The 16,725-nt window shown below is 39.4% G+C and overlaps 1 protein-coding gene across 2 annotated transcripts; it reads right to left on the reverse strand.

The window, feature by feature from the left end:
- Positions 1–6,240: 6,240 nt before the first annotated feature.
- On the reverse strand, positions 6,241–15,849 carry LOC121504558 (ependymin-2-like). Of its 2 annotated transcripts, none has more exons than XM_041779444.1 (6): positions 15,509–15,849; positions 9,715–9,749; positions 9,489–9,623; positions 6,811–6,997; positions 6,626–6,725; positions 6,241–6,531 (listed from the first exon to the last, which is right to left on the reverse strand). In XM_041779444.1, the coding sequence occupies exons 2-6, from the start codon at positions 9,733–9,735 to the stop codon at positions 6,402–6,404; spliced, it is 573 nt and encodes a 190-aa protein (XP_041635378.1). In that variant the 5' UTR covers positions 9,736–9,749; positions 15,509–15,849; the 3' UTR covers positions 6,241–6,401. The 2 variants fall into 2 exon arrangements, with proteins under 2 accessions (XP_041635378.1, XP_041635376.1); XM_041779442.1 differs by lacking the exon at positions 15,509–15,849 and adding an exon at positions 9,839–11,010.
- Positions 15,850–16,725: the final 876 nt, after the last annotated feature.

A 16,725-nucleotide genomic window follows, 5' to 3' on the forward strand; every position in this document is an offset into this window, starting at 1 on the left:
TGACTCTGTGACTTTTGAGTGGTCATCAGAGTGACTCTGACTGTTGAGTGGTCATCAGTGTGACTCTGTGACTTTTGAGTGGACATCAGAGGAACTCTGTGACTGTTGAGTGATCATCAGAGTGACTCTGCGAATGTTACGTGTCCATCAGAGTGACTCTGTGACTGATGAGTGGTCATCAGAATGACACTGTGACTGTTAAGTGTTCATCAGAGTGACTCTTTGATGGTTGATCATCAGAGTTACACTGTGACTGTTAAGTTGACATTACAGTGACACTGTGAATTTTGAGTGGTCACCAGAGTAACGCTGTGACTGTTTAGTCAGCATCAGACTGACACTTTGACTGTTGAGCCATCATCAGAGTGACTCTGTGACTGTTGAGCAATCATAAGAGTTACTCTGTGACTGTTAAGTGATCATCAGAGTGACTCTGACTGTTAAACGATCATCAGAGTGACTCTGTGACTTTTGAGTGATCATCAGAGAAAATCTGTGACTGTTGAGTGGACATCAGATTGACACTGTGACTTTTGAGTTGACATCAGAGCGACTCTGTGACTGTCATGTGATCATCAGAGTGACTCTGTGCCTGTTAAGTGTTCATTAGAGTGACTCTGTGACTGTCATGTGATCATCAGAGTGACTCTGTGCCTGTTAAGTGTTCATTAGAGTGACTCTGTGACTGATGAGTGGTCATCAGAGTGACACTCTGATTATTATGTGTTCATCAGAGTGACTCTGTGACTGATGAGTGATCATCAGAGAAAATCTGTGGCTGTTGAGTGGACATCAGATTGACACTGTGACTTTTGAGTGGTCATCAGAGTAACGCTGTGACTGTTTAGCCAGCATCAGAGTGACACTGTGCCTGTTATGTCTTCATCAGAGTGACTCTGTGACTGATGAGTGGACATCAGAGTGACTCTGATTGTTGAGTGGTCATCAGAGTGACACTGTGCCTGTTATGTGTTCATCAGAGTGACTCTGTGACTTTTGAGTGGACATCAGAGCGACTCTGTGACTGTCATGTGATCATCAGAGTGACTCTGTGCCTGTTAAGTGTTCATCAGAGTGACTCTGTGACTTTTGAGTGGACATCAGAGTGACTCTGTGACTGTCATGTGATCATCAGAGTGACTCTGTGCCTGTTAAGTGTTCATCAGAGTGACGCTGTGACTTTTGAGTGGACATCAGATTGACACTGTGACTTTTGAGTGGTCATCAGAGTAATGCTGTGACTGTTTAGCCAGCATCAGAGTGACACTATGACTGTTATGCCATCATCAGCATGACTCTGTGACTGTTTAGTGATCATCAGAGTGACTCTGACTTTTGAGTGATCATCAGAGTAACTCTGTGACTGTTGAGAGATCATCAGAGTTACTCTGTGACTGTTGAGTGGTCATCAGAGTGACGCTTTGACTTTTGAACGATCATCAGAGTAAGTCTATGGCTGTCAAGTGGTCATCAGAGTAATTTTGTGAGCGTTTATTAGTTTTTCAGTAGGAGTGCATTGTTTACATTATTTAGTTTTGTCCTTTACACTGGCAATCTAGAGGGCACTTATGGGGCCGGTGGTGAAAATTTTTTCCACCTGTTGGGGACCTAAGAAGGAAATTTGAGAATGCCCATCAGATTTGGTGCCTTTATAAGGCAATCCAGTTGACATGTTTGAGGGGCACTGAGGGGAAGGGGAGAAATTATTTAAAAAGGTCCCCTGCTGTGTTCCTTGAGGCACCAGCCCACAACAGTCGTGAAACATTTAAAGTAAATTACTAAGAAAACCTGGTTAAGTCAAATAAAACAGTTTCCACTATACAACTGTAATTAAACAGATAATTTATCAAACAATTAGCCATTTATTTCAAAGTACACATGGAGAATATCAGTGAAAATGAACTGAAGAAGCTTATGGCACTTTATTTGCATTTTCTCTGCTACTGACCATGGATCAAAGAGGGCACTAAGTCAAATATTGTTGAAACAGTGTACTCTTTACTGCACTGAACAGGAATGTTTTGCATTTTCATGTGGACCAAGATGTTTGAGAGAACATTTGAGTGTGGACAGGATTATTTTTGAAAAACAGAAGGAGGGATATCCCAAGTTTCAAAATGAAAAGAGAAGAAAAGCAGCCTGCTGAAATGTTAATGAACAGCATTCAAAACACCTGTCTGAGGAGGACTGATTCAGCAGTGAGGAGTCCTGTGGCTGGTCTCTTTATATCAGGTAATGCTTCTTGTCTCAAAACTTGCTTAAATTTTCTGTTTTTGAAACAAAATCAAGGCTGTAATCCTGATCCAAATGCAAATATGTAACTCTTTATCTTAGAGTCAATTTCCCAGCAACAGAAATGTGATAATGTGACTTGAGTCCTTGTGTGTTATTTGTAAAGGTGGAGGAGAAGTTGTAAGCAGAAGTGGGCTATGGTGGTGAGGCGTGAAGGGGAAGTGATGGTACACAAGAGAAAGTTGACAGCCATTGTCATGTCTCAGTGGTTTTGGAATCCCCCTTGAATTCTGAAAGTTGTCATTTGGTATGACTCATATTTAAAGACGATCTGATCAGCATCCTCTCATGGTCAACAGATGTGCAAACTACAGGAATTTTGAGTTTCTTTTGTTCAGACATAAGGTGAATACAATGATGTTAGCTTTTTACCTTGACAGTTTCGGCGAGCAGCTCTCGCCTTCTTCAGAAGTGTCTCACTGACGGCGTGTGACGTGTCAGCCGGCAGATTTTGACAGCCGGCAACCGTGGCACAACCAGCGGCGCTGCCAGATCCGCCGGGCCAGTCACGCCCACGCTGTAATGGCATGTCGTGGCGGGCCCAAACGAAACCAACCGCTCCGCCAAGCGCACCGCGGCTCCCTCCAACCTATTTCTTCTTGAGTAGAGTGTCCCAGGTGTGGGAAAGCATGAAGCCCCCTTCGTCCCTGTTTAAGACCCTCTCAGCGCGTCTACTAACCTCCACAGCCTTCTTAATCCAGTGTTTGAGTTTGTTTTCCTCGACTCCGATGATTCTTGCCCCGTCCCAGTCCATAACATGATTGTTCCTTTTGCAGTGGTCTGATATTGCAGATTTGAGGTTTTCCTGTAGTGCTTTTTCTTTCTGAGTTCTTGTGAGTCGTGTTGCAGTTTCCTTTTCACACTCCTTTTGATGTTCTTTTTTTCTTGTGTTGAATGATCTGCCTGTCTCCCCGATGTATGTGTTATTGCAAGAGTTGCATGGAATTTCGTGTACGACGTTGCACTTTTTTTCCTGCTCGATTTTGTCCTTTGGGTGTACCAGGAGTTGCCGTAATTTGGTGTGTGGTTTTATGGCCGTGTCGATCTTGTGTCTCCTCATGATACCTTGAATGGGTTCTGTTATGGTAGTGTGACTGTGGTTTTATTGCTGTCTTGGGTTTCTTGTTTTTGTTTTGTTTGTTGTTGTTGTTTTTTGTTTTCTGTTTGTTTTTGACCTGTTGTTTTCCTTTACCTTTATTGATGGCCCATCTGGGGTACTGGCAGCGTGTGAGAGCCTGCTGTATATGCTGTTCCTCCTGTTGTCTGTCCTCTTCCTCTGTGATGAGACCAGTTCGTTCAAAGAAAGTCCTAACAACTGATAATTTGTGTATTGTTGGATGTTCTGAAGTCCATAGGAGGTATTGGTCGGTATGTGTGGGTTTTCTGTAAACTGTGATTTTAATGCTGCCATCATCCTTGGGGTGGATGTTCATGTCCAGGAATGCCAGTGTTTTATTGTGCTCCTCCTCATGTGTGAATTTTATGTTTCCTGTGGTGTCAATGGTGTTGAGATGGTCAACGAGGGGTTGTGTATGTTCGATTTTGATTTTCTCCAGTATATCGTCCACGTATCTTTTCCAGAGGGTGGGTTTGTGTTGTGATGGTGCTGTGGTGATGGCTTTCTGTTCCAGATTCTCCATAAAAAAACTGCTCATGATGGCGGATAAGGGGTCACCCATGGCGAATCCCTCTTTTTGACTGTAAATGGTGTTATTGAATTGGAAGTATGTGGACTTAGAAACAAACTGTAAAAGGTTGTAAATGTTGTCTACTGTCAGGTTTGTACGATTGTGGAGAGTTTTGTCCTTTTGTAGTCGTTCCCGTACAATGTGTAGGGTGACATCTACCGGGGTTTTTGTGAATGATGACACCACATCATGAGACATGAGGATCTCATCTGTTTCTATTTTCATGTGTTGCAGTTCTTTGGCCAGTTCTTTTGAATTTTTGCAGTGGTGTTCTGTGAGTCCAAGAAGTGGTTTTATTATTTCGACCAGTGCTTTTGATAGATTGTATGTAACAGAACCCATGCTGTCTACTATGGGCCGTAGGGGGGAGTCTTTTTTGTGGATTTTTGGAGTACCATATACTCGGGGGGTGACGTTTGCTGTGGGTATGAGATGATCGTATGCTTCCTGTGTTATTTTCTTACTGTCCAGTAGTGGTTTTAGCAGGTCTTTCAGTGCTTTTTTCTTCTTTTCTGTGGGGTCTTTCTTTATTACTTCATATGTGTTTTTGTTGGCTAGCAGGGTTTCCATCTGTGACATGTATTTGTTTGTGTCCATAACCACTGTGGTTTTTCCGTTATCTGCTGGTAGGATGGTGATGCTTTTGTCCTTTTTTAAAGAGTCTATGGCTGCTCTTTCATCTTTGCTGATGTTGCTTTTTGGGAGTTTAGTTGTTTTTAGAATGCCTGCTACTGCATTGCGCAGTTCGGCCTTCTTGCCTTGTTCCTGTATTTTATGACAGGCCAATTCTGTATATATAATGTAATATATCTAATATATCATATAATATATAATGTAATATATGTAATATATCATGTATATATATACTAAACCGCTTAATTAAAAAAATAAAAAATAAATAAAAAATGCACTTTGTATGTGTTTTTGAAAAATCAAGATCAGACCTGATCATGGAAAACAAATATTGACTGATTCTTAGGGAATTTAACCCTTTCAGTTCCAGTTTAAGTTGAAATAACAGATTTTTATAATGTTAAAAACACAAAGAAATATTTTTCATGCAAAATGGATTTCTTTAAATGTAATCATCACAGCCTTGATTATGTAAATAATGCTTTATTAGTATTATTTTCAATAAACTGTTATGCTTAAGGGTGTAAGTTGCTATAAATGGCTGCCATACATAAATAGCAATAAATATACTTCACATTATAATACATTTTCACTCTTTACATTAATTGTTTTAATCACCCCCTGATTTTTGTAATGTTACGAACATAAACAGTAAATTTTTCAAATACATGCAATTTGAATATCCTTGGAGAGGATGATCACAGCCTTGTTTATGTAAATAATGAACAACAACTTTGCAGATTTAATAAACTGTTACAGTAGTGCCCCTTAAGGAAACCAGGAACATTCATACTGAATATGACAAAAAAGCTTCAGAATGAAAGCATACATCATAAAATTTATGTTTTTCCTTACTGCTGACCTTTTAAAAAAATCTGAGATTAAAATTTCAAATATTTATTTTAAATAAAGTAACCTCCTAAAATTAGGTTGTTAGCATTAAAGGTCACATATTATGCAAAATACACTTTTTCAGGCTTTACTGGCAAAAATATCAAAAATACCCCCAAGACTCGGAAAAAGCATGCCCCACACACACACACACACACTTTTCAGGAAATGTGTGCTGAAACAAGCTTTTCTCAGATTTTCCCCTCATGATGTCATGTTGCATGTTAGCCCCACCCCCAGGTTTATTTGGCCTTTCCTGCTTGGAAGAAAGTTCTGCCCTCCTCAGTGGAGAGGAGGATCAGGAGAGCCACATCCATTTCCTGAGAGGGGTGTGGTCAGGGGCGGAGTCAGATGGTTCATTAACATTTAAAGCCACAGACACAGAAACAACTCCTTCTGAGCAGGGCTGAAACAGATGAGTTTTTTTATTTTGTTTTATTTAGTTAAACTTTTATTTTTGCAGTTGACCTTCAGGGCCACCGTAAAGGTACGCTTTACAGAGGAAAAAAAAACAATTCAGCACATTTTGCACTGAGCAAACCTGCAAACTGTTTATGCACAAAAGAAAGCTGAAGTCATTTTGGCATGATAAAATACATCAAGTAGACAGTTACAATCGCATTTTTTGAGTCTAATAGGGGTCACTGAACACTTTAAATGTCAAGTATGAACACATCTGAATGCCCACCATCAGATTTGAGCGATACTGCAGAGTAAAACTGTTGTGAAATCCTCATATTTTTTTTCAATGTATTATACTCAAATAAAGAAAGCTTGGAGTTGCATATTTTCATCATAAATGATTTAAATTACAGACAGCAAAAATACAATTCAGTGTCTAAATTTGATTTATCAAAAATCTTCTTGATGGTTGGACATGTTGGCTGATGGAGGCTCTTACTTCTTGTGGAGGAACAGACTGAAGAAGTCCACCTGCTCCTTGGTGTTCATCATTTTTGCATCCTTGCAGAAGGACGGGGGACTGAGCAGACTAGGGTCTGGAATCCCGATGACATTGTTGAAGAAGCTGAAACAGAAAAACAGAAAACAACTTCTATGTAAATGTAAATAAACATGTCTGCCTGAAAAATCACATTTCCTGACCGCTGATACTAACTGACCTCTGCACCATCCATCCAAGGACTTGTTCATCAGCTTTGAGCTTGTAGATTAGGCTGACAGGAATGCATCCAACCGCAGTCACTGCGCTTATAAAATCTCCTGTTGGGACAAAGATTTGACTAAAAAACAGAAGATTGGGGAACAGAGAAATAGTTTAGATGGTTCCAAATATAAAAACTCTGACCTCCTCCATCACGCAGATTTCCCAACCACGTGTTGACCATAAGTCCTTCACCAGGTCCAGACGAGCTGCCGAGGACGACCTGGCTCAGCAGAGAGGCGTCTTTTGGGACGCCCAGAGTGTTGAAGTCTCCCTTTAAAGGGAGTTTGGTGCAGGTACGGTTCTGGTCGTTGATGTTATACACGACTTCCTGATAGATTAAACATTTGGTATTACGACAAGTATAGCCTATGCATTCCTTTTCCATGTGCCTTTTTAAACCATAAGAGAAATGGAGTTATTTAACCATTACTTACTGGTGTGCACATTCAGCCCTTGGATATATTTTCATCAGGGTTGTAAAGATTAATCCCATCAACTGGGATAAATTAAAGTCTATAATTGGTGCACACATTTTTTGGTATGGCGATTAACCACATGCTTAATTGTCCTTTTCAGCTCACTTTAGCTTAGAGACATCCACATGTCCCTGCTCCTTAATGTCTCATTTCATTTTAAAGCTGACATACAAAATCCACTTTTTCAGGCTTTTCTAACAAAAATATGTGCCCCTGACCTGTCCACACACCCCCCCACACACACACCTTTCAGAAAATGTGTGCTGAAACGATCTGTTCTCAGATTTTCCCTTCATGATGTCATGTGGGGAGTTAGCCCCGCCCCCAGATTCAGTTGGGCTTCCCTGCTTGGAAGAAAGTTCCACAACTAAATAACTAAAACTAAAACATAAAAATCATTTTATTTTACTGAAACAAAATAAAAATTGAGCTTTATGAGAAAAACGAAAAGTAACGAAAAGTCAATATTGTGCTGACAAAACTGATATGAAATAAAATTAGAGACAAAATCTCCTTAGTTTTAGTCTTTTTCAGCAGCAGACTGTCTGACATGAACACCCAGGCCCGGAGAGAGTAAAGTTGCCTGATTTGATTGCAGAAGACCACACTTAATGTCAAAACATTTAGGTCTTAAGTTGTTTACATACGAAAAATTTTAATTAAGAAAAAAAAGGAAAAGAAAAGTGAAGAGCCCTTTTTGGTCTGGCCCTTGACAGGTGTCTCATATTGCTAAAAAACTAAAACCAACACTAAAACTAATAAACACTAAACCAACATGAAGAATGTTTTCAAAACTAAACTAAACTAAGAAATAAGCAGGAAAAACTAAAAGAAATTAATCTGAAATCTAAAGCAAAAGGTAAAAACTAAATCAAAATGTAAACTAACTAGAAAAGCACTCGGAGAGCGCAGACCTCCTATCTCCTATCTCCCAATAGTGAAGAATCCTTTAAAAAAAAAATCCTGGATCCGTCCCCATATTCCCCCCACCACGGCATTTGCTGATTACTCCTCCCTCCCTGGTGGGGTGGAAATCATTGGCTTCGCAACGGGTGGACTGTCATGGCAGGAGCGTTGCCTGCCGATGCCAACAGATGCACTGACAGTCTCACCCATGGTCTCACTGGATGACTGGAAGTCATGGCAGAGGGTGAATATTCCTCTGTTCCTCCCAGCATTGTGAGTATTCTGGCTACAATTTGCTGTCTTTCTCTCTGTTACACTCTGACTCGTGTCCTCAACTGAGCGTGCGTCTTTCAAACTGTATGAACTGGAAAACTTTCAATAGAAACACACCCAAAATGCTGCTGGGATTGAAGTTACTCATGTCCACCATCTCCTGGTGCAAAGTGGTAACAGCACAGACCTCTGCCATTAGCCCTATCTCCCAATAGTACAGAATCCTTTAAAAAATTCCTGGATCCAGATGATGATCCAGATCACTCCCAAAATCTAATCAGTTCTTCCTTATGCCACTTCTGACATTTGAAAATTTCATCAAAATCCATCCACAACTTTTTGAGTTATGTTGCTAACAAACTAACAAACTAACAAACAAACGAACAAACCCACCGGATCACACAACCTCCAGCACTCCACTGATGGTCTACATTGATGAGAACTGCAACCTTCCCCTCCGACTAAGTCTTTATTCGCATGCTTCAAAATCTTCTTCTCTCTTTTTTTGTGCATTTCCGTGGCAAAGTTTCAACGCCACTTACAGCTTTGGTATACATTTCACAGCATTTTCAGTCTTCCGTGCTTATGCGGACATCTCCTGAAACGATCCCGTGTTTATGGAAAATGTTTTTAAAACAAAACTGAAATCGCTTTCGTCTCTGTGTGGACAAGGCCTCAGGATTCAGCCAGGTGCATATTCTCACCAACAACTGTTTTTGTTTTGAGAACAGCAAAGTCAGGAGGCCATGTTTTTACACACTCATCGCTTCAAAGACACATGAAACACATCCTTTATAAGACACCCCTTTTTCACCCCTGAAATGATCAGAGTATGCTTACTTAGTATGCTTGCTTAATAATTCACTGAAAATTTCACTGAGATAGTATAAATGACATGTAAGAGTAAAACATGTTAGATTTCGAAAATTTAACTAGAAAGAAAAGTTCCTGGAAAAAATCATGCCACAGGCTCTAAAACTGAAAAAATGATCACAAGTTGAAAAAAAAAAAATTTGCAAAAAATGGCCAAAAATGCCTGAGGAGGGCACAAGGGTTAAGGTCCCCTTTAAAATGCAAGCTATTGAGGGCAAAATTCACTGGTAAATAATTTTAACTCTGATTGCTCTGGTTAAACATCTATGTTTATGTAAGTGGTTTAGTCACCTCTTTGAAGAGAAGAAGAGAATCGGTATTGATAATCTCATCTTCCAGAGTTGCATTCTTAAAGATCCTCATCCGCTGTCCCACTGCATCGTACACGTATCTCATTTTGACCCAGTTGTCATTATATGTAAAGTTCTGGGGGAAGAAGAGTAGAGGGAGTTTAACTTTGCTTTAGTATTTGGTTCTGGTAATGTTCAGTTTAACACTTTGAAGCAGTGGAACTTACCACCATGGCCTCCCCGGTCATCTTAGGCGGACAGTCTGTGATGTGGAGGAAGATTACATGTGACACAGATAAAATGCATTCTGATTAAAGAGTGTGTCAGCGAAGGAAAACTGTGTAAACTTACCACACGGCTGAGGCTTCTGGGCCAGGCAGTTTACCAGCAAGCACGCTAATGCTACGAAGACTCTCATGTTTTTGGTGCTGAAGCGACTCCTCTCAGGTACTCACCACTTTACTTCTGAGGAGGGGAGTCACTGTCTTATGTACAAGCCTTGCTGCTGCAGGAGGAAATGCTGCTTCCTGTTTATGGTAGTATGGTGTGGTTCAGCTCAGCTGCAAGGAGAGATGTGTGGGAGTAGCTCAGGGGAGAGGTGTCAGTGCTAACTGACACAGGTGTTTTCCTTCCTACTGAAGGATTTGAGTTTGGACTTGGATTTACCAAAATGCAGTGAAGAGGTTTAGCACTGGGCAAATTCAATTAAGAAGGAAACTTAGTTGAGTTATGTATTATGTGTGTGAGTGTATTAGAGAGGCATTTGCTTTAAATTGAAGTCACACATGTGTGTTCATTGTGCTGAAGAGGACCCTGTAACACAGATATCGGTTACACTGTTTTATTCTTAAAGGCTAAGAAGTTCAACTTCAACTTCAACTTTATTGTCCCCTAGGGGAAATTTGCTTTGCAGGCAGGTAAAAAACATAGAACATAGGAAACACAGACAAGAAGTTGTCAGCTTTCCCTGAAGTGTGTGGTCCTACACTAGTAGGAGTGAAGTAATCGTATGCAATGTATGTAACAACGTTGGCTTGGCTGTAAAAATCTCACCCTCTGAGAATCCTGTAAGAAATTTCAGTGTGGTAAAAGCCTCACCTTAAATATACTTTCTGTAAGATAATAACATATCTAATCCATTTACTCTACTTAAATGCTGTAAGTATTCAGTCAATTCACTGTAACTCAGGTACGGTAAGAAGGCTCTCTGTGGTTATACAGCTCGCCTCATATGCCCATTTGCACTATCAACTATCTTAAACTCTGTAACTCTGTGACTGTTGAGTGGTCATCAGAGTAACTCTGTGACTGTTGAGTGGACGTCAGAGTGACTCTTTGACTGTTAAGTGGTCATCAAAGTGACTCTGTGACTGTTGGCTGGTAATCAGAATATCTCTGACTGTTGAAGGATCGTCAGAGTAACTCTGACTGTTGAGTGGTCATCAGAGTGACTCTGTGACTGTTTAGTGGTCATCAAAGTGACTGTGTGACTGTTGAGTGGACGTCAGAGTAACTCTGTGACTGTTGAGTGGACGTCAGAGTAACTCTGTGACTGTTGAGTGGACATAAGAGTGACTCTGTGACTGTTGAGTGGTTATCAGAGTAACTCTGTGACTGTTGAGTGACCATCAGAGTGACTCTGCGACTGTTGAGTGGACATAAGAGTGACTCTGTGACTGTTGAGTGGACATAAGAGTTACTCTGTGACTGTTGAGTGGTTATCAGAGTAACTCTGTGACTGTTGAGTGATCATCAGAGTGACTCTGTGACTGTTGAGTGGATAAAAGAGTAATTATGTGACTTTTTATTTGTTTTCCAGCTGGAGTGCATTATTTGCTCTATTTAGTTCTGTCCATTACACTGGCAACCTAGAGGGCACTTGTGTGGCAGGTGGTGAAAATTTTCTCCACCTGTTGGGGACCTAAGAAGGAACTTTATGAATGCCCTTCAGATTTCATCCCTTTATAAGGCAATCCAGTTGACATGTTTGAGGGGCACTGATGGGGAGGGGAGAAATGATTTAAAAAGGTCCCCTGCTGTGTTCCTTTGAGGCACCAGCCCACAACAGTCGTGAAACATTTAAAGTAAATTACTAAGAAAACCTGGTTAAGTCAAATAAAAAAAATTCTACTATACAACTGTAATTAAACAACTAAATTATCAAACATGTAGCCATTTATTTCAAGGTACACATGGAGAATATCAGTGAAAATGAACTGAAGAAGCTTATGGCACTTTATTTGCATTTTCTCTGCTACTGACCATGGATCAAAGAGGGCACTCAGTCAAATATTGTTGAAACAGTGTACTCTTTACTGCACTGAACAGGAATGTTTTGCATTTTCATGTGGACCAAGATGTTTTAGAGAACACTGAGTGTGGACAGGATTATTTTTGAAAAACAGAAGGAAGGAAATCCCCAGTTTCAAAATGAAAAGAGAAGAAAAGCAGCCTGCTGAAATGTTAATGAACAGCATTCAAAACACCTGTCTGAGGAGGACTGATTCAGCAGTGAGGAGTCCCGTGGCTGGTCTCTTTATATCAGGTAATGCTTCTTGTCTCAAAACTTGCTTAAATTTTCTGTTTTGGAAACAAAATCAAGGCTGTAATCCTGATCCAGATGCAAATGTGTAACTCTTTATCTTAGAGTCAATTTCCCAGCAACAGAAATGTGATTTATTTATTTATATATTTATTTATTTAATTTGGATCCCCATTAGCTGTACCCTGGAGCACAGCTAGTCTCCCTGGGGTCCAGGCTAAAAACAAACATTTACAGGCATATCATGTATACATTTAACTTTACAAGAAAGCAGCACAGTCTGTGCAAACCATCACATATAGGAAAGAGAATTAAAATCGAAGTTCACAGGAATCCAGAAACTTGAAATGTCCATTGAAATTATACAATAATTTCTGTCAAAGATAAAACAAATGTCACCCACAAAACATTAACACCAAGGTTAGGTTAAGAGAACTACAATCACTCTGTCTATGGCTAGTGTCCTACAAATATGATGTGCCAAGGTGTTTTTTAATACGACTTTTAAAAATAATTTTTTTGTGTTAATTTAGTCAGTAATAGAGGTAAGGAATTCCATGCCTTCATTGCTCTGTACTCTACTGTACGTTTTAGGAAGTTAGTGTTTCCTTTTGGTAGTGAAAACTGTTGATTTGTCGCCTGTCTAGTGTATCTATACGATTCTAAATTCAGTTTTGGTTTCCTATACTGATAAACAGGTGTTTTAAATTGCAAAAGTTTCCATGTTGCCAGTAGTAATGAAGCAGTCATCTTGTCCTCCACCTTTAGCCAGCCCAGACTTCGGTGCATGCTGCTGATATTAGTGTCATATGGACATTGTAGAGCCAGGCGTGCTGCCTTGTTTTGTATCAGCTGCAGTCTACTTAAATCTTTTTTTGTTGCATTCGACCATATTAGTTGACAACAGTCCAGCTGTGAGAGAACAAGAGTGTTCAGTACAAGTTTAGTTAATTCAGGGGTGAGAAATTTTCTGCTTCTCCTTACTACAACCAAGGACCTTCCCATTTTACTGACAATAGATTCTATATGTTTGACCAGGATAATTTGTTGTCTAAGGTAACACCCAAGAGTTTAATTTCCTTTACTTGCTCTATAGGTGAATTATTGATGCAGAGTTTAAGCTCTGGCTCTTGCCTCAGAGAATGATTAGACCCGAAAACTATGCTTTTTGTCTTGGATGTACTCAGTATAAGCTTGTTTTCTTGAATCCATTTTCCTATGATATTTAATTCCTTGTTCAAGGTGGTGGTCAAATCAGTAGGTGTAGTTGTTGGTACTGTAATATCATCTGCATACATTATTGATTTAGCATCAGATAGAACAAAAGGTAAATCATTTGTGTAAATAGAATAGAGCAGAGGGCCTAGGCAGCTACCTTGGGGAAGGCCACATTCTAAGGAGACATTGTCTGAAAAACTTCTATTAAAACTCTTGGGGATCTATTTGTCAGAAAGCTTTCTCAGCCAAGTTACTGCTGTTGGTCTAAATCTGTAACCCTCTAACTTCCTTAGAAGAAGCTTGTGATTGATCGCATCAAAAGCAGCTGTAAAATCTAATAAGATTGCTCCACATATCTTTTTGTTGTCTAACTCTTTGTACCAGTCGTCTGTCATTTGTGTGAGAGCTGTGCATGTAGAGTGTCCTTTTCTATAGGCATGCTGAGAATCTGTGATCAAATTATTTTCTGAAAAGTATTCCCGTATTTGATCGGATCCTGCCTTCTCCAGGATCTTACTTAGTGCTGATAGCAAGCTTATGGGCCGACTGTTAGGACCGTTAAGTGTTTCTTTTCTGTTTTTTGGCAGTGGTATGATTTTTGCTTCCTTCCAGAGCTGTGGAAAGATTTTGTTTTTCAAACTAGCATTCAATATATGACAAATAGGGTGCAAAATGTAATTTTTTGACAACCTGATCAGTTAACCGTCTATACTGTCCATACCTGGTTGTTTGTCTGTGCAAGTTAACTTTATGAGTTTATCAATAGTTTCCACTTTTATTTCACTGAATTCAAGATGCCATAACTTTTCCTTCATGATTTTACTTATGTTTAGAGTGGACAGGTTATTTTCTAGTCCATCAGACAGATTTTCCCATAATTTCGATACCTTGTTTCTAAAATAATCATTAAGATAGTTTGCACTTTCTTTGGGTTTTGTGATAAAGGTACCTCCACACTCAACAAATGAAGGTAATGGAGCGGTATTTCTCCCCATAATATTATTTAATGTACTCCATAGCCTTTTTCCATCATTTTTTGCTTTGTTTAACTGTTGTACATAATATTGTTTCTTTTTCTTTTGATTTAGTTTTGCGACATAATTCCTCAGTTTACAATATTTTTGTTTGTCAATTATACAACTACTTTTTTGAGCTTTTTCTTTTACTTTGTTTCTCTGAGACATTAAATCTTTTAATTCTCCATCAACCCACGGTGCTCCACGAGTCCTCACTGTCAGTTTCTTAATAGGAGCATGTTTATCCATAACTGGTTGAAACTTTTCAAGAAAAAAATTGAGGGCTCTGTCTGGTTCATTTTCATGGTAAATGTTAGACCAACATATGTTGCTAACATCCACTAGAAAAACATCCTGATAAAACTTTCTATAGGATCTCTTGTACACAGTCCTGGGCTTGGCCTTGGGTACTTCACTCTTTCTAGCTATTGCTACCACATTGTGATCACTAAAGCCGACAGGGACTGATACAGCCTTAGAATAGTAGTCAGAGTCACTCAGGTAAATATGATCTATACAAGATGATGTTTTAGTACCCTTTTTGTTTGTGCTTAACCGGGTTGGTTGTGTCACTATTTGTTTCAAACAGGATGCATCAGTAATGGTTGCTAACTGATGTTTCAAATGACAATTATGTGCAAACCAGTCAATATTTAAATCTCCTGTAAACACCACCTCCATATTTAAATCACACACTCTATCCAGCATGTCACCTATAGCTTGTAAATAATTACGGTTGGAGCCTGGAGGTCTGTAGCAACAGCCTACTAATATTGATTTAATATGAGGTAAGTTTAATTGTAGCCATAATGCCTCAATGCCACTGTACATGATATCCTCCCTAACTTTCACTGGAATATGATTTTGAACATAAAAGGCTACACCCCCACCAAACCTGGTCCTGTCCCTTCTGAAGAGATTGTACCCCTCTATACACACAGCATCATCTTCAAAACTTTCATCCAAATGTGTTTCAGATATTGCAAATACATTAATAATGTTTGAGAACAACAAATCCGAAATTTCATGCACTTTGTTTCTTAAACTACAGATATTCAAATGAGCAATCTTGAAACTTCTCTTTGGAAACATAGAAGCAATTGACATGGCAATTAAAACTGATTTCTAAAAACAGGAGTTACCTTCATTCATTGTCTCATTTTGATGTAAAAACATTCATTAGATTGGTTTAAAAGTTCTTTTCTTCTTCCTTATTGACGCTTGTGAATGATTAGTTTGTCATACCTGAGAAAAGCAATGTCCCCTCTTTCTCTTGCAGTTTTCATCTTGGGAATCAGCTCCTTTCTCCTCTGCCAAACTGAATCAGGATAGTCCTCATTTCTGTAGATGTTTGACCCTTTTAGCTTCTTTGCATTATTCAGCACTCTGTCCTTATCTTTGCTCTTTAGGAATTTCACCGGTAGTGGTCGAGGTCTAACTGAAACATCATCTGTTGCCTTTGAAGTTTTTCCCATGCGCTGAACTCTTTCTATCCCAGTGGTGTGGGGATCCAGGCCAAGCTTGTCCTTGAAGAGAGTCAGCACTTTCTCCTCAGAGTCTGAGCCACTTTCCTTCTCAGTCTCAGGGATACCATCAATTAACACATTTTGACGTCTGGGTTGGCCATCAAGAAACTCTGCTTTCGCTTCTGCTTTTGGACTATGTAGCAGCTTAGAGAAGGTCAGGTAAGGTAGAGTCCTTGTGTGTTATTTGTAAAGGTGGAGGAGAAGTTGTAAGCAGAAGTGGGCTATGGTGGTGAGACGGGAAGGGGAAGTGATGGTACACAAAGAGAAAGTTGACAGCCATTGTCATGTCTCTGTGGTTTTGGAATCCCCCTTGAATTCTGAAAGTTGTCATTTGGTTTGACTATGTTGGGTTTTGGAATCTCAAATTCTCATATTTAAAGATGATCTGATCAGCATCCTCTCTAGGTCAACAGGTGTGAAAACTAATTTACTGTTTTGGGGGTCTTTTTTGTGAAATGTACTCTTAATTAGACCAGGATTTGTAAAATAAACACTGGGCTGTATTGGAGTTGACCTGAGATAAGTGATCTGGCCTTTAAACTGGTGGTTCTTAGCTGCTTGGGCATCAGGACTGACCACCACCTCCTCATGACAAATCATGACCCATATTCTTAAAAATGTTCAACCACTGAAATTTATGTCATGAAAAGTGTTTGTTTGGACCCAAAATGGAACAAATCATGACCAAAATAAGAGAGAGGATGAAACAAACACATGTGAATTTGCCTCATTATAGTAGGACATGCATGCACACACTTTTATTTTCCTGAGACAGCAAGGAAGTTTGGAAAGTTCTTGAAATTTTTACAGAATGGGAACATGTTTAAGCTGAAAGACAAACTTGTTCTTTATGTGTTGAAATATCAACATTCATATAAAACATTCTTTAACTGCTCATGATGATAAAACGTGAGTTGATGGTACATTATTTTATTT

Source organism: Cheilinus undulatus, linkage group 22, assembly GCF_018320785.1.
Source record: "Cheilinus undulatus linkage group 22, ASM1832078v1, whole genome shotgun sequence".
Taxonomy (NCBI): Eukaryota; Metazoa; Chordata; class Actinopteri; order Labriformes; family Labridae; genus Cheilinus; species Cheilinus undulatus.